Source organism: Hirundo rustica, chromosome Z (assembly GCF_015227805.2).
Source record: "Hirundo rustica isolate bHirRus1 chromosome Z, bHirRus1.pri.v3, whole genome shotgun sequence".
Taxonomy (NCBI): Eukaryota; Metazoa; Chordata; class Aves; order Passeriformes; family Hirundinidae; genus Hirundo; species Hirundo rustica.
This window is the reverse complement of record NC_053488.1, coordinates 9,334,210-9,353,462: the sequence shown is the minus strand read 5'-3', so window position 1 is coordinate 9,353,462 and position 19,253 is coordinate 9,334,210. Positions and strand designations below refer to the sequence as shown.

General features: G+C 37.8%; 1 protein-coding gene across 1 annotated transcript in view; it reads left to right on the top strand.

Annotated features, from left to right (window-relative positions):
• The window catches only part of CWC27 (CWC27 spliceosome associated cyclophilin), a 97,662-nt gene extending 81,135 nt beyond the window's left edge, over nt 1–16,527 (top strand). Inside the window, exon 14 of the mRNA XM_040091118.2 lies at nt 15,817–16,527. Coding sequence (XP_039947052.1) covers nt 15,817–15,979 — 163 coding nt within the window. The 3' untranslated portion in view covers nt 15,980–16,527. The remainder of the gene's footprint in view (nt 1–15,816) is intronic.
• Nucleotides 16,528–19,253: the final 2,726 nt, after the last annotated feature.

The following is a 19,253-nucleotide window of genomic DNA, read 5'->3' as shown; positions in this document are numbered from 1 at the left end:
AGAGTGTTGTTAAGGGCATTGTCCAAATGCCTCTTGAGTACTGACAGGCTCGGGGCATTGATCTCCTCTCTAGGAAGCATGGTCAAAGTGTTTGACCACCCTCTTGGCAGAGAAATACCTCCAAATATCTGGTCTAAACCTCCCATGTCCAGTATAAAATTCCCTTATCTGGCCTTTTTATGAACTTGCTGTTCATGTCAGATATTTTCTTGTCGCAATAATACAACCAGTTTTTAAAATACTTTTATAGAGTTCAAACATATTTTTCTGTTTCTTTCTGAATAGGTACTGATACCTAATTGTCACTAATGCTATCCACTCTAATTCCTACTGAATGAAGAAGTGCTGGAATTCCAGATAATGAAGTTGTATTTTTGTTCACACAACGTTACATTCAGAATTGCACTGAAACAAATACTTAAAATAATATGAAACTACATAATAGACTAATTATATCACATTAATTTTGCAGCTCAGTAAGTGTTCATGTTAACTTTATGGACAGATGAGACCGTCTGTTTTCAAATAATTTACTTTGAGGCCAAGTGAATTGTAAAATGTATGTTACACACATTGGCTATAAGCAACAATAACAAAGCAATGAAACCTTCTGAAAGCTACTAATTATGTGAAACACTCAGAAAGTTAAATTGCATAATTTGAATTGTGTTTACATTTTCAGTACCTTTGTTATATAGGAATATTTGAGATAACAATAGTGAATTTACATTTTAAAATCCTTAATTTGAGTCTCCTTCTCAAAAGACAGTAGTTTTACTTTATTTGATTTTTATGGAACATGATTAGTGTATGGCATATTCATATATGATCCACACAAACTCTATGGTTCCTCCAGGCCATTTCGTAGGTCATGGTTGATGTTTTTATGGGAAGGGAAAGCCTGCCAGTATGCTTTGCTCTACTGTCAGGGTGTGTTATCTGAGGTAAAATGATTGCCTCTAAGACATTTTTATGTGTCCATGAGTGGCCACACATTGAGGTATAATTTTCATTCTCTGTCAAGATAGAAACCATTACCAATTTGTTATGTTTTCTTTTGTTTGGCAAACTTCTCTCTGCATATTTGGCTGAGCTGCTGTATTGGCATGGCGCATAGCAGACGTTTGGGCACTTTTCAGCAGCATTCTACTTTTTATGCAATAAAAAATGAAGAAATATGACTCTATTGTAAACAGTATGTATGGTGTTTGATAATTATTACCAGATTTTACTGTCTAAGAACCCATCTGAGGAACTGTTGTGCGGAGTGCTGAGGAGAAATGCATAAGACTAACTTTTAGTGTGGGATATCAGAATCTTTGCTGAGATATTTTATTGCAACCTCTACTGCTCTGTGAGAATGATTATCTATATTTGTCTGCAGCAATCAAAATCCAATTTCCCTTACAGAATTCCAAAATACCATAATAAACAGCATATCTGCTCAAAGAAGGGGTCAAAGAATAAAAATATCTGACAGTAAGTAAGTAGACACAATTTTACAGCATCTGGGTACCTTAGAAAGACATTCTTGATCTGAGTTCTTGGAGGCATTATTCTCCTTGTGGCTTCATATTGAGAACTAGTGCTTTTGCTTTCCTCTTAATGATTTTTTAGATGTCCTCAGTACTGTTTGATCACTAGTTGTTCGTTATTTGCTTACAATCCAAACAAGAAAGACTCAGATGCATTACTAGATTATTTTCTTTCTTCTTTAAAGGTTGTATAGAATGCTGCAGAGGTAGGTAGAGATTATCTGACAGAACTCTGTTATGTTCTTGGCTTAAAATCTTAACCAAGACTTTTCCCCAAAATGTAGGTGAGGTCAGTCACAGTGGCAGTGAGGTATCGCTTGCTTAGAGACTAAAATTATGAAAACCAAATATGTCACAACAGAAGACCCAGCTGGAATAGTTTAACTATTTGATACTTGCCGCTTGGATTAGTGGATAGGCCTGAATTTGACAGAGAGAATACGGCGCAGGCTACACTTACTCAGAACTCTGCTGCTACTCATCTTGTTTAGGACTTACTGTATCTCGTATTTGTAACATTTGTAGTGTGATGTAACACAGTTGCATGTATGTGATACCCATTCAGGTAGTAGTGACACTTACGGATTCTGATGATAATGCCAACGGGGTGCAGCTGTAGTCTAACACAAATTTCATTCCAGAAGCTGTTACAGCATCTGCAGATCATGAAACTAATGATGCTAATCCTATGAACATGACAAAATATCTTTCACAGAGAGAATCTAGCAATGGGATAAAAAAAATTCTGATGCAATCAAGTGCATTCAAAAATTGTTTCAGTTAACCTGTGCAAAATATTCCTCTTCTAATAGGATAAGAGTGATACTTAGTACTGTAAAACACCCTTTGATCAAGTAATTTTGAGGGTTCCAAGTGTTTCTTTCACAATGTGAAATCTGAGACTAGATACCGCACTCAGCTAAGTCTTTGTCCATGTTGAGTGGAAGGATTGTTTGTGTTTTTTTCATTCCTGGTTTTCAGTCCTTTGTAAGCCACAAATCCTTTCCTACTGAATGGTTGCCTAACATCGTTCTGTCCAGTACCCATATTGTTGATCACTCTTATTGGAATTTAGCCATTGCACTTTTTAAATTGTATCTCATTTTTCATACTGCTACTCCTGTTTGGCAAAGTCACATGAGTTCTAAATACTCCAATAAATATTCAAAACTTCATATTATGCATATTTTCTGTAATTATATTCTGTTCCAGTATAGTCGTAAGTGGAAATGAACTAACCAACCATTACCCATTGCATTTTTCACTTTGACACTGAACTAGGCTGTCTACTCCTAAAAATAGGGCTCTCCAACTGAATTCTACATGCTTGTGAAATGTAAGAAATAAAGCTATGCTTTCCTACATGGAATATTGGCTTTTGTGTAAGGAACAGATTTTATGCTATAAAAATACACATTATGTCCTTAACCAAAGTTCTGGACTTACACTCTTCTCTCTCTGATCTTTTAAAACAAATGGACAGTTCCTGAAACTGCAAGACGTCTTGGCATACTGAAGTGTATCCAGTGCTATGACAGCTTTTGAGTTGGTAGAATTTTCTGTAGTAAGGGAGCCGCTACATTGCTTTTTGAGAACTCACCTAGTTGCCAAGTCAATTTGTCATGTATCTATGTAGGATCTCCGTTATTTATAGGGTCTCACAGACAAAATGCACAAAAAGGTTCAGGTATCAACTCCAGTGCCATTCTTGAATTTAAAACTTAATTATCCTTAACAAGTAACTGAAAATTCAAGATGATCATCACTTCATACCACTAAAATACCAAGCATACACAAAATCAATCAAGTTTACAGAACCTTATTAGACATGGAAGATACATAGGTTAGGAAATCAGGATGGGTTATTTTTTGGATTGATTGAAAAGACATGTCTGTTTGTTCACTTCTTGGGACTGATGCTCTTTGGTGTCTTTATCAGTGACAGAGACAGTGGGACCAAGTGCACCCCCAGAACATCTACAGATGACAGGAAGCTGAGCAGTGCAGGTGACACTACAGAAAGATGGGATGCCATTCAGGGGCACCTGGACAAACTTGAGAAACGGGTTCATGTGAATGTCATAAAGTTCAACAAGGCCAAGGTGATGCATCTGGTCCAGGGTAATCCTAGACAAGAGCACAGACTGGGAGCAACCCTGGCCAGAAGGACCTGGGGGTGCTGCAGGGTGAGAGGCTGGACATGACCCAGCCATGGGCACTCCCAGCCCAGAGAGCCAAACGTGTCCTGGGCTGCATCCAGAGCAGTGTGGGCAGCAGGGCCAGGGAGGGGATTCTGCCCCTCTGCTCTGCTCTGCTCTGCTCTGCTCTGCTCTGCTCTGCTCTGCTGAGACCCCACCTGCAGAGCTGCATCAGCTCTGAGATCCCAGCACAGGAAGGACAGTGAATTCTTTTGAGCTGAGAAGGAGCACAAATATGATTGGAGGCTGGAATATCTCTCCTGTGAGAAAAGGCTGAGAGAGCTGGGATTCTTCAGCCTAGGTAAGTGAAGGCTCCAGAGAGATCTTGTGGTAGGTCATAGGTATTTCAGTAATTAAAAGAAAAAGTGACTTTTTACTTGGGCAGATAGGGACAGGATGAGGGGTGATGATTTTCAATTAAAAGAGGAGAAATTTAAATTAGATGCTAGGAAGAAATTCTTTACTCAATTGGTAGAGGCATTAGAACAGGTTGCCCAGAGGGGTGGCAGATGACCGACGCATGGTAATGGGGTTGGACTGGGTGACCTTTAAAGGTCCCTTCCAACCCACACCATTCCATGATTCTATAATACGAACATTGCATTGAGGCAATATTCTGTTCCTGCTTGAAAACAGTTTCCATACTGGTAGTCTGAATTCTGATAAACGTGGTTTTACATTGTTACTTCTTCAGTTTTGACTTCATGGAAGATGCCAGATTCATCCTATTGGACCTTCAATATTCAGTAGAAACTGAAATATTAACATGTGAAAGTTGTTCCTTAGCAGATGAACATGATTATGTGAAGTGCATTAAAATTGCTGCCACCAGGGAATGGGCCAAAATCTTTATCATCATTAGTAGAAGGATTTGCTCTGTTACTAATCCCATTGGTTCACAAGTCAGGGGTGCAAGTAGACCCCCATCTGATTTTAAAGTTTGTGTTACAGTGAAGCCCAGTAATTTCTCCTTCATTCTGCACCTAGCTATAAGTTTAGGATTTCTTCTTCAGGATTCAGATCTCATCACTGGTCTTTATCTGCTCTCAGTAATGCACTCTGCAGCCTTTCACAATTTGACTGAGACTGCCAGCATGCAACATAGTTCAATTAATTAATAGCATGTTACGCCAGTGTTTCGTAAGTGAATCACTTGCAGTGTTTGTTTCCTGGGTAAACAATGTAAGGTGTTACATGTGAAACATAAAGCTTCTTAATCTTTAGAAGAGATGAGCTTTTTCCTTCCCTGCAAAGTGCTGTCACAGCTAAGCGACAAATGTAAATAAGTCACTTAAGTATTTTTGGAAGTATGTCTAGACTGTGAAACGTGGTCTTTCTTTTTATTTGGAATAACATAAATCCATTCAGCTTTCAGATATACTGTGGGACAAAAAAGAAGGAGTAAAATGGGAATTTGGAATGAGGTGGTAGTTCTTCACAAGGTTTTTCAGTCTAAAATTCTTCTGGTTACTTACCTTTGTCGAGTCTAAACTATTCTGAATGTTGGCTTAATTTGAGGTATAGGAAAAATAGACTTTTTTAAATTGGAGTGAAAAAGTCAATACCTGAAAATACATTGCAATTTGCACAAAAGGTTGTTGTGAAAATTGTGTGACAGTTTAATATTCTAAATAAAAAGGTATTTCATGTCTTGCTTAATGGATGGTTTCATGTCCACATTGTGTAATTACTAGTGTTGTTGAAACTATTGTCCTCTTAAGTTATTTGTAAAAAAACTCATGTAAGATAATGAGGATTAAAACCGATTCAAGTGAATTTCATTACATACTTACTTTAATGCACTGTTTAAAATCTCATGTTCTTAGCTTTTAAACCAACCTTCTTCTTGGTCATAAAATACTTTGATTTGCACGGTGATGCTTTACATAGATCAGATCACCTGATTTTAGCATAAATTGAAGGGAATAGGTGGTTTTTTATAAATTTATTGGTTCTGTGGACAAAAAACTCACACCAGTTCAGTGCTAACCATTTAGAGTGCAGCCTGGTTTACATATGTTAGATACTGTAATCTGTTCCCAATTCTGAACTTCAAAAAACTGTCACAGGACAATAATTGCAATTTGAGTGTACAGTTTTTTACCCAGTTTGTAGAGATAGTTTTATTTTACTCCAGAACAAACAAAAATGGATCTGTATATTGAATGAAGGTATTCTCTATCCAGCATCAATAGTTATGCCCTCTATCTTCTTTAAGAAATGTTTTTGTTCATAATACAAGGAAGTCCCCTTTCAGAATATTTATGATTTGTTTCATGAAAAATGTGACACAATTAGGAGTGGTAACACACAATATTTTACTTACCTTGCATTCTCACAGTGAAAGGTTTTGTAACAGAGAGAGATTTGGGTCTTAAAACAGTATCAAAGCATCACTTTTCAATGTCTATCATTGTACCGTATAGGCTAGAATTGGTTTTGGCTTGGGTCTTTTTAACTGAAATAGCAATTTCAGAATCAGGTAAATGTTGAAGTTAGCCAGACTGGTTTTATATTACAATATTTAATTTCTGTTAAGAACTAAATCATGATGTACACTGTTAATATTTAATCCATTTACATTTGATAATGTGTTCCATTTTATTTCCAGGATTTCTTATTTACTGCAGCATATACTATTGAAATTTGCAGGGTGAAGTTCTTCAGGATAGACACCTAAAAATATTGGTTATATTTCTTTTATAAACCTTGTTTTATATACATTTTATAAAATGCAGATTTTTTCTTCCCTACAAAACCTCAAATTTAGGGTTATGAAATATGGCTTCCTCAAGATTAGCACCAGTCTTTGCAGCTTCAGTTGCAGAAACTTAACTGTGACAAACACAGTAAACCCTTGAAAACTAAGCTGCAGTCTGTTTTACATGCTGATGCTAGCTTGGGGAATGACAGAAAAAGTGCTGCTGTAATTTATGCCAGTGAGGCACAAAGATGGATTAAAGCCATGTTTGCTCCCCTCCTCCCATCCAGACTTCAGCCAGCGTTCCTTCACTAGTCTGGAAAAACTGGCTCTATATTAGGTCTCTCCTGCTAAGGCCATTGATTTACTCAACTACATTTTTTAAAAGTTGACAAAATACTTACTTGATTGTTACAAAGGATAAATGAATGCCAGAGGTCTGTATTAGAAACACATTGGAAAGAGAGGTTTCTATTTGGCAAAAAAATAAGCGTTTGTTTGGGTTTTAGTACTGCCACTAACCTTTAAAGGAAGAAAGAAAAAAACCTTCTGCTGTAAATCTTTGGGTTTTTTCCTCCAGTTTTGTCTCCACCTTCGCCCCTGTACTGCTAGAGTATGGTCAGACCTTGCTTGATCTGTAAATGCCAACCCCTACCCCATTGCTTCAGTCAGTGATTGATATTAACAAATTGTTCTTCTGCTGAAGTTGTATCCTGATTGCCTCTAGCTGTTCAGCATGTCTGAGAAACTCAAAGCATATTGAGCAGGGTTTTTTGCTTGTTTATTTTTTGTTAATTCCTCCATAGCTGAGCTTATTTGGACTAGGCATCTGAGTTTTGACTACTGTTTGACTTAAATTCAGAGATGATCCATGCTTCAGTCAAGGAATATCTAGTATTAGATTTACTGTCTGGAAATCTGACTTTTTTTTATTGCCAGAAAATCTAGTGAAGAGAAAAAATAATCTTTTAAATCTTTATTAGCCTGGTTTAAGCTTCCTGCATATTTACACACCTTTTCAAGCACCCCAGCTTCATCTCATTGAATGACATAATTAAGAAGTAAGAATTTGGATATATTCAGAATGAGAGAGGGAGGGACAAAAGAAAAGGGAGGGTATCCAGAGAAATCTGAATGTTTTGAAAGTCTGAGTATTTTTGTGGTAGAAATGCTCTCCTTTCCTTTCTTTTTACTCCAACTTTGTGCTGTGGTAATACAATAATGCCTGACTGCATGTGTAAATTTGTGGAGGTGATTTGCTGACTGACTTCAGAGTATCAGATGTTGTACAAGCTATTGCCAGAGACAGGATGGATGGATCACTGGTCTATTCCGGTATGGTGGCTCCCATATCCTTGTAGTAAATGCTATGTAGAGTTTTTCTATACTGGTGTGCTGTCTGGAAGAACATCTGGAATTTGAATTTTAGTTTTCCATCTACCAGTCTACTCTGCCAGGAGCAGCTGTCTATTTAAAGCATCTATCTTCTTGCATCAAGCTACTTAACATTTTTGTGAAGGGGTCAAGATATATTTTAAATATACTATTTATATTAATTGTTATAGAACAGAAGCAGTATCAAGATAGGATAACTGAATTTTGTATAGAAAAATATTTATTGCTTGAAAAAGTAAGTCATGGTTTTACATAGTTCTCCTGGTACTATGAGAACTCATCACATTTTCCTACTGATTATCACTGAATAAGGTGGGCTTTTTCAAAGTTAAGGTGATTTCCCCTTCTCTTAGGAGGTTACTTAAACTAAATGTTATTTCAAGAGAAGAAGATTTGCAGTACTGTCTTGAACAGTCCGTGGATACAATACTACATTAGTCTTCACCAAGATTAGGTTACTTTGTTGTTTGCAAAAACTGGTATCTTGGAGTTCGTCTTAAGCTGGAGGTCCCATAGTTAGTGAAACAAGTAGTTTCTTTCTATAATTTTGGCAGTGATTATTTTGTGATTAAACTAAGCATATTACATTCAAATAAACTATCCCAAAAAGTAGTATTTTACAAATATCTACAAAAGTTCTGTTCTCATCATTTTATGCTGTAGGCCAACACAAAGAGAAAATATGAACAATTAATTCTTTGGTCTGTGGAGGACCCAAAACTTGCTGGTTATTCTGAAGAGGTTAAGCCAATTTTCAATCCTCCACTAATTGTAATATACAAATTCAAAGAGCTAGTTAAAGTTAAGAGAAGTGTACAGGCTGACTTTGTATAATCATTTTAAAGCAAGTTTTCATCAATTTTACTTGCTTAACATTGGGGACATTTTTTGCTTTGTGCAAGAGCAGCAGTAATACCTTCATTGTTGTGGTTTAACCCAGCCATCAGCCCAGCCCCAGGCAACTGTTCACTCGCTGCCCCACCAGCACCTTCCAAGAGAGAATCGGAGGGGTAAAACCTGAAAAACTCGTGGACTGGGATGCACACAGTTCAGCAGGGAAAGCAAAAGCCCCACACACAAGCAGAGTGAAACAAAGAATGAATTCACTGCTTCCCACGGGCAGTTCAGCCATCCACAGGATGCAGGGCCCCATCCTGCATGACAGTAGCTTGGGAAGATGAATGTCATCACTCTGAACATCTCCCTTTCCTTCTTCTTCCACCATCCCCCCACACTTTGTATACTAAGGGTGATGCCACATGGTCTGGAATATCCCTTTGGTCAGCTGGGTCACCTGTCCCGGCTGTGTCTCCCCCCGACCTCCCAGGCACCCCCAGCCCCTCAGCACCATGGCAGTACGAGCAGCAGAACAGGCCTTGGCTCTGTGTGAGCTCTGCTCAGCAATAGCAAAAACATCTCTGTATTATCAACCCTGTGCTCAGCACAAAACCAAAGCACAGCCCCACATCAGTGAAGAAGGTTAACTCCACCCCAGCCAAAACCACCACAAACAGTTGAAAGCTGAAATATTGTAAACTAATAGACTCTTGTGGATCTTGCAGTAAACCTCAGGAGAGTGCAGGGGGGATGGTGTTTATAGCAATCATGAAATTTAAAATTTCTGTGTAAAATCTGTATCATAATCACTGACAAATTGAAACAATGTTTTGAAGTAGTAAGTATTTGATGTGAATATTTACCATTTGAAGTGGACTGCAATATGGCACATAGCTGTGTTAACAACTATTTTCTCTCTGCACTTCTGAGCATTTTTTTAACATTTAAAACTTCTATGGAATAACTTATTTGGATTTTGTTAGATCTGAATAGCAAACTTGATTTCTCTTTTTAAATATCAAGGCAATAAACATGAAAAATGCAGGGTGTTAGAAAAGCATTAAAAAAGGGGACAAGATATCCCATCATTAGGAAGGAGATGAGGAAAGAGAAACAAGGAATGTGGAATAGTGAAAACAAGTACTGAAAAAAAGAAAGAGTGAAATCTGTTAGTGGTAACAATCACAGCAGAAACCTGTGACCAGAAATTATTACTAAAAAGTATTGTGTGAGTCAGTCTCTTCTTCCAGTTAAAAAGTGATATAGGACAGGAGCATGCAGCCATAAGTAGTGCCAGGGGAGGTTTAGACTGGATATTGGGGAAAATTTTCTTTACCACAGAGGCTGTCAGGCATAGGAACAGGCTGCCCAGGGAAGTGGCTGAGTCACCATTCCTGGAGGCATTTAAAAGCATTTAGCTGTGGCACTTCAGGACATGATTTAGTGGGCTTGGCAGTGCTAGATCAACAGTCAAATCTGTTGATCCAAAAGGTCCTTCCCAACCTCAGTGTTTCTATGGTTCTCTGGTTATAAACTTAGTTAAAGTGAAATACCTGGTTTGACACACTAGGCATGGTGGAAATGTGTGATACAGTGTAAGGGTTAAATTCTAGCTGCTGCAGAGCCTACAGGCTTTTGTAGGTAATTTAGCACAGCTCCCATACTGTGAGTAAATGAGACAAACAGTACTCATAGAAATTGTTTTCTGAAACAACTTTTTTGAGACAGAAGTGGCTGTGTGAAACTGTGAAAATTAGAGAGATTAATCCATCTTTGAGACTGGGTCTATCATGGTACTTAGGATATCAACCCTTATTGCTGTAAGAATTAGAACCTACATAAACTACTTGGTAAAAAATTGATTTTTCTTTTAATTATCTGTAAGGGAGAGAAATTTGGATTACAAGACTCCTTTGGATGAAAAGAGGGATGATGAATTATGTTACACAAGAAGGAAAATACATCTGGATGGCGAGACAGGGCAGACAGAAGCTGTGAAATTTGCTTTCAAGAGTTGTATTACACAGAACACTTACTGATAGTTGCAGATTTCATTATAGACATGAACACACTTCCTCTCTCCTGCTGTATTGTGTTTACAGAATAATTTGTAAAGCTCTTGGACATAGTTATATGCAAAGAATAATGACAGCAGCCTGATCCAAGAGGCTTATTTTGCTTATAGCATCTCAATTTAAAATAAAGGAAAACAAAACAAAACAAACAAACAAACAAAAAAAGGAAAAATATTAGATGTTAGTAATGTATTTCCTCCTTCAAAATTCCCTTTGTTTTATGGCCTTGACATTCTTTTTGCGTTGTACACACTCTTGTTCTCTTGCCTTCATTCAAAATTTATGCTTCTTTTTAATTGTCATTTGACAATTTTCTTCACTTGATTTACATTTTGATAAGTCTCTTCCTCTCTGTTTTTGCTTCTCATTCTTGTGTTTTTTTAGTCTTTATTCTTTGTTGTTGTTGTTTTGTTTTGTAGTCTCTTAACTGTCTCTCAGTGTTTCTCAAATGTCTCCCATCTTCCTGTGCCACCCACTACTCTGCTGAGAGTGGAGAGATTGCCAGTGAGTTCGTTCTTCCACAACAGCCTATTTTTTTCTTCCTTGGGAGAGAGAGCTTGTGTGCTTTAATCTGTGGATTCTCATCTGTTTTCTCATCTGTTAACTTGAATTACTTTTCTGTCCACTGCCTAGGTATCTTGAGGATGATGGATGGGAAGTGCTAGAATGTTCCCTACATTAATGATTGATTGATGGTTACAGTTCAACATTTCCTGTATTTGAAGGAAAATTAGCATCAAGTAGAATATAATTTACAGAAAACAGTAGTATCATCGCTTTTGTTTTAAATATGGGATACGTTGTGAAATTGAGAAAAATAGGAAGACTGTTAGTTGCAATCAGTGTTCAACTCAGAAACAAATGGTACTACTAGTAGTTATGGTCTGTAGTGGTCCCATTTTTTAGACAGCCTATACAATGCAAGAGGCAACACTGAATTCCTCGACACAGATACTTATTCCTTCTGTGTTCATTTTAAGCAACCTGATGGAAAGAATCAGTAACTATGATAATGTTAGCCATAATGTTCAAAATTATATGCTCTACATTTTATAGCAAGGTGATTAGTTGCTTTATTTTGTATGCATCTAGTGCAAAAAGAAGGAGTATGGCACCAACTGCAATGTTTTATGCAGGCATTCCATATCAGTTTGAAAAACAAGTGTGGTCTTAGGCAATACAGCTTTGCACTTTCATTTCAGTTAGTATAAAAATCACTGATGCTCACAAGCTGCACCTGGAGGTCTCAGCTTCATCAGTAGAGCAGAAGCATAGTGCTTCCTTACTCTTGCCAAGATTCAAAATTATTCGGTTGACTGATTGCCGTTTCAATTTCTCCTGAAGGGAGTTCTGGAAAGGCCAAAGCTGTTAGACTACAGGAATTCTCTTTATGCTACACTTAACATGACTACCACCTGTCAGCAGCTGGCATATGGTTCAGATCCAGTGCATGGCTCACACACCTCAAAAGCAGAGGGATTACGGTATATCATATCTTTTTTTTAAAGTACCATCTCACTAGAGTAGTTCGAAAGAGCCTGGCCTGTTTGCTGATCTGAGAGTATCACTAGGCCTAAGAGTATTCATGTACTTTTGAAATCCTGCTCTGTCTCTGAAACGAAATTAATTTGTGTATTTCATTCTAACATTTCAAGACATTCCATTTTTGGAATACAGAAGAGAGCCAGCTACTGAGTGTTCTTTAGTAACAAGAGAAGAAAGAAGTGCCGGGCAGCAGCTCCGACATTACATGGGATAGGACCATGGTCAGCCTGTAGGATGCTGTCATCTGGTCAGGGTAAAAATCAATTCAGTTCAATCTTCAACAACAAATCTATGCAAAGATTGCCCTATTCATTTCTGTTAAGAAAATGATTTTGTGATTATGTCTTCTACTGAAGAAGGACAGCAACTTGCACAGCTAGGCACTTCATCAGTTTTGGCAAGTTACTTTATTTTACAAATTTTTAGCAAAGAAAACTAAGTGCAAAACTGAGGTTTTGTTTTGAGTTTTGCTTGGTAGAACTGACTGCCTCTCATCCTTTAAATTTTGAAGAAAAGTGGACTTCAAAATTGAATATCTCTGTTATATAAAATAAGCTGTCAACAATTAGTGATAAGCACCATTTAGTGGTTTTCTGAAGATCAGAGACACAGAGATGAAGTTACTGCTTTCAGCACAGTGATTGCAGAAACATGACTGGGCAGCCCGCTCCTCACTGAACCCAGGAGCATGCAGAAGGGAAGAGAGCTATAAATTGAACAAGGAAAAGTATTATGAGACTTTGTATTTGTGGAACTACGCCCTAACTCTGCACTTGGAAAGTTATGCGAATGCAAACTTCTGTTGGAGGAACTTCAGTAAGATTACTTTAAATTCAAATGCTTAATATAGAAATAATTTTTAAATGCTTCCTATGGTCTTAAAAAAAAAAAAACCCAAAAAAAACATTTTAATTGCTTTTGAAAAGCAATATTCATTGTGATTTACCATTCATATAGATGCAGAACAGGTCTACCTGGGAAGATGTGTGACTTGCTAAAATAAGCTTAATTTCACAGAAGAAAAATATTTCTCAAAATCTGCAAAGCAGTCTGTTTATTTTGCTTTGCCTCTGAGATGCTGCATCTAAAATTGATTCTGGAAATATCAAAAAGTTTCTTAATATTGGCTTATTTTTAATCACAGTTGGGAATGTCTTAGTGGAAAGTTACGAATAAGAGTCAGAGACTATGACTTCTTTCAGCTCTTGGGGAGAAATAAATACTGCTTAGTCTGGATCCACTGCATCTAATTTGCAAACTACTTAGGATACTGTACAGTCTGACCCAAGAATTAGAGATGTATTTAATTTTAATTCGTATTAGTTGTATCCCACAGGTTATGTCCTATGCTGTAGTATTCTTGGAAAAACCTGAGTTGATGAAAGGACTAAGTGTGACTACACTTCTACTTACACTCCTATTATAACACATTTTAAAACGATGCAGCAAGGAATGACTCCATCTCTTAGGCCTGTACTTTATTCATACTAGGACAGAGGGATTTGATATGTGTACTCATCTTTAATAAGTTGAGAAGAATATGACAAATGCAGAAAGCATGTTAGCTAAAATAAATTACTTCAGTCCCTCCACTGTGAGACAATGTTTTTATAATTAAACTACAAATATGCAACCATGAGTCACTCTGATGGTACATTATGTTACTCTGAATTGTAGAGATGACTGAAAAAATAAGTTTGGGTGTTAGTAGTGTGGACAGGGTTATAAACTACCTAAGTTTCTAACACTGGAAACAACTCTTAAGTATTTATGAAACACATATGTCAGGAATCAGTTGTGATGAAAATTCTCAGTTTTTGTTTTGAGGAATTTTCTAAAGCATTCAAGCAGATTCCATATGGTCTCTAGCTTTGATTTTTTTTTTTTTCTGGTTTCTTTAATAGTACTATATTGTAATCTGCAGTAACAGCTGGTTCTCCCTTCCTTTCTTTACGTATGTGTGGAGGTTTGCACTAAAGCTCTTTGAAAACTGTTTGAAAAATGTCTTACATGTTGCAGGGGACCTATAAAGCCACAAAACTTTCCTTTTGAAACTTGATCATTTTTCCAATATTTTCTGTCACAAAGATTGTTGACAAAGACATGCTATAAAGATTGATATGCTTAGATTGAAATCAGTATAGTTCTTAAGTTGTCCCATCAAAGACGTTTTTGAAATTGATCACACAAAATCCAAAGGTTAAGTGTTGTTTTTGGCTAGACATGTGAGTTTGCCCCCCAAAATAATTTACCCCATCTCTGGGCAGCCTGTTCCAGTGTTTCACCACCCATGTCTTAAAAAATGTCCTTAACTCATCCAAATCTGCATTTAAAATCTTTACCCTCTGTCCTGTAACAACAGGCCCTGCTAAAGGCTCTGTCACTATCTACTAAGTCCTGTTGTGTACCAACAGTCTGCAATAGGATCTCCTAAGAGCCTTCTCTTTTCCAGGCTGAGCAGTCCCAACTCTCAGTCTCTCCTCACAGGAGAGGTGCTCCATCCCTCTGATCATCTTGGTGTCCCTCCTCTGGACTCACTCCAGCAGGTCCACGTCCTCCCTGTGCTGGGCCCCCAGGGCTGATGCAGCTCTGCAGGTGGGGTCTCAGCAGAGCAGAGCAGAGCAGAGGGGCAGAATCCCCTCCCTGGCCCTGCTGCCCACACTGCTCTGGATGCAGCCCAGGACACGTTTGGCTCTCTGGGCTGGGAGTGCCCATGGCTGGGTCATGTCCAGCCTCTCACCCTGCAGCACCTGTAAGTTCTTGGCAGAGCTGCTTCAATCCCTTCTTCCCGTGTGTGTTGATATCAGCAGTTGCCCAGGTGTGAGATCTAGTACTTGTCCTTGCTGAACCTCCTGAGGTTCACATGCGCTGTTTCTCTGTTATGTAATAGTTATATTTTCAGATTACTGGAAATTTGCTGAAATCAGGAAATACCTTATGGGTATTTCCTTATGGGGGGAAAACTTCTAATGAACAGTAGGAAAAACATTGAATTGAACAAGGCATTTGTTTAGTCTGGTGTTCAAGCATGATCTGAACCAAGTTAATGTAGACCAGCAGGACATGAAGCATTCCTCTTTTGTTCTTCTGTGTACCTACTTCAAGGGTTTTCCATGTAAACTCTTCCACACTTTTGTAAAATCCTCCACCCCGGTGAAAGGTGTCTAAAGTGGCTAATAGGAAAACCTGAGAAACACTCCCTGTTCCTGGGAAAAATTTGCCCTACGTTTTGGAAGATATGCTAAAGAGAAAAAGACAAGAAAGCAGAGTTTAGTATGTGAAATAAAATCCAGAGACAACTCTCTCTGTATTTAGCTGCATTTTTCAGGAGTCTTTACGAAATTATCACTTTATAATATAAGGGTCTTTTAGTAAATTTAAAAAAAAAAAAAAAAAGAAATCCAAAGAAATCCAGGTCATATCTTTTTTGCTATGCCCAAAAATAAATCAGAAATCTTACCATACATATCATAATTACAAATTGTAGCTTCCATTCTTTCACTGAGTTGTAGTTTGGTTTTTTTTTGTAGGATGTCACACGTGCTTCAGTTTGAAGACAGAAGCAGAAAGGTGAAAGATGCAAGCATGCAGGATGAAGACACTTTTGAGATCTATGATCCACGGAATCCTGTAACTAAGAGAAGAAGAGAAGAAAGCAAAAAGATAATGAGAGAAAAAAAGGAAAGGAGATAAAAGGAGTGTTAAGCTAGCCAGAGCTGCCTTGGAAAGTGACTGCAATAAAGCACTGGCTCTTTTGTAAGCTGATCCTAAAAATACCGCTGGACAAGTGTGAAAAGGAATCTCTCAAGAACCTGTCATGCAGTTTTGAGGCAGAGCTGTCATTTGTTTCTTAAGTTGTGTGGTCAAGTGCTCTCACTGCATTCATTATCCAACCTCTCAAAAGATTTTTAGAATTATGTATTTCATAAAACAGCTGACTTGACTTTTGTCTGTGTTTTAATTACAGTAGTCAAAATCTTTGTTTAATTAAAATACAGTAATCAAAAAGTTTTCACCATAATGAATGAGCATTTGTCTAAGTGACGGTCAGGTTAGAAGATGGAAACCCCATCTGCTGGCTCTTAAGATTTTATGGAAGTACAATTTTAATTATTTTCATTGTTCTTTAAAAGACATGTAAACTTTGCCTGCCTGAACCACTCTGACACAGAATTAAGATGATGCAGTACTTTTTAGAATGGTCACATCTTTTTTGAAACAAGCTACATTTAATTAGAAAACCTGGCTATTGCCTCCTTCTTTTGAAATACACATTCAAGTACAGATCCCATCTTGGGAAACTGGGATAATACATTTTAGATGTGTTATTTCACTATCCATTCCACATGAAAGAAAAAGAGAATCTGAGTACACTGTAATGGTTGCTAAACCACTTGTTGCAGTACCAGAAAGATCCCTTTGGTAGAATTTTCACTGTAAAGCAGCAGGTAATGAAGATTGGCTTATAAATTAGTCCAGTACAGAAACAAAAGGCAATGTGATCAGTCTCATTAAGAACATAACCCCGCTTTTACTCTATCATCTAAAATTGAACAGTTCAAGCTTCCAGTTTATAAGTTTTTCTCATATTTTACCATCCTGTGTGCTAATATTTTTACAGATAAACAGTAATTTTCATTGGTCATTCTTTACAGCAGGTCTGGTGCCACAGGAACATGAATTACCCAAATGGCTAAAGAAGAGTGAACAAGGTCATTAAAAAGTGCCACCAGAGCAGCATTTTTGCTGATGTTGTTTTTAGAACAAGTTCAGTAAGGTATGGTGTCCTTATCAAGCTGCCACTGCCAAATTTCTCGATAGTGTTTGAAGTGTGAGATACATAAACCTGCATTGGTGGGTTAATATGGCCCAAATGTCAGAGGTTAGATTAATACAGACTATTGCTTTAATGCACAGTGCAGCCTTTGAGATAAGGAGAAAACTTGGAGGTGTGAAGTGAGATCCTATATAAAGCTGTCATTATCCTCCTCTTAGGCTGAGTGAATTATACTGTGCCATGGTGTAAAGAAGTTAAGAGGGGTTACATTCCTTAACATGACCATTCACAAACTAGTGAGTCAAAGTTTTTTAATCATTAAATCATTTCTGTTGGGCTGCTGCTGGCAGAGTGAAGAACATCTAATGTCACATGCTGTTACCTCTATTCATTGCTTTGTGGGGAAATTTTTGAATCAGTCATTACAGGAAATGAGCATATCAAACTCCCATTCTGGTGGAGGTGGGAAGGAGGAAAAGGTAGTGAACTTGAGGAAAAGTGAGGACTAGATCTGAAAAGAGCCTTGAGCATCAATTCCAGGACAGTTACTGCTCCTGGAATTTAAAAAATGGTCTAATTACATATTTTTCCTACAAGCTAAAATAGGATGTGTGAGTCAATAAATGGACAAGTTGACTAACACCCTTCTTAGCTGAGTATTTTTGCCAACTACCTGCAGCGACTCTGAGTAAGCTGTATTAGATGATTCCCAGTTTTAAGCACTAGAGAAGCCCAAAGAGGACACTTAACTTGGGGGTCAGAACTCTGCTCTTTTGGAAGAGGTTTGAAAAGCCTGGAGCTTGCATACACAGGACTGGTAACCTGACAAGAACAAGAGACTAACTATGTTGACATTTTCTTGGTAAGTGTGCATTGAAAGTCAGATTATCACAACTGGTCAACTGAGAGTCACTTAGAAATGGGCTAAGGTGTCTAAATTTTACTAATTTCACTGAAGAAAAAGGAGTTCTGTATTTCGTTTAGGAGACATTTGGAGCAAAGTTAAGCATATTTCAGAAGTACATTCTCAGGTAAAGTCAACACCAAAGAGTAAGAACCTCACAGAAAGAACTTGGAATGATGACACTTGTCTGAAACAAGCAGTTTGCAGTGTCACAGGTAAATCCCATTCCACCTGCCTGTTTCCCATACTGCCAGGCTGGCAGAATCGTTTTAACTCAAACCTATTTCATTCATCATCTGGCATTGCTGTAATTACATTAAATGCTGAGTGGTACAGCGCTGCAGTGTTCTTTATAGACTGTGAAATATGTGTGCTCAGGGTTACGCCTTTTACTTGTCAGTGCTGAAAATGGTGGGGAGTACAATGTGGGCAGGTGTGTCCCTCTGTGTGAAACAGTCATATTGAGCTAGGTTAGTGGCTGAAAACTGAAGGAGCAGTTGGGTTTGTGGCTGAAGAAAGAATTTGTTCTATGGTAATGAGATTTTTGACTGATTATATTTTCTTAAATCTTTATTAAGCACCTCCCATGTTCCACCCTTATGGCCACCACCACAGCTGTCTATGTAAGCATATCTACATAGTTATAATATACAGCTAGGAACATTTGTCTATGTACTACCAATACAAAGGCAGTGTCTTAACATTGCTTGTGAAGCTTTTTACTTCCTAAAAATGCTAGTTATGAGCACAGATTGCCCAGCTTGAAAATGCAGACTGTGATGCTGGTATGTAATGATTTCTGTAGACAAGTCAGTGTTTAAAATTGCTGTGTATGCTCTGCTTCCCCACCATCAGCAGCTGCTTTTTTGATTACTCATTACGTCAAGCTAAAAATAAGCCCAGACTATGGCTCAATTTTGAGTTAGATCCACCAAAGGTCTACCAATATTTGGTGGCAGCTAACCTGCAATTTCAGTACATCAGCTTTGCTACCAACACAGTGGGCCAGTGTTGACAAATGTTCTGTGAGAGTCCCTCCAGCCATTGCTGCCTTTCTTTTAATATGAGTATTAATGGAGCCTTTCATTTTTTAAGAGGGAATTGACTTTGCTAACTGAAAAGAAGGGATGGAGGAAAAGCTTTTCATCCCTGCAGATACCACTGTGTTGGTGAAGTCAACATTTTCATTTCCAAACCAGCTGGATTTTGAGTAGATAAGGGCCTTCTAGGCCACATCTGGTAATAGCAAGATCCTCAAGAAGAGCATTTGCCTCAAATGCTGTCAG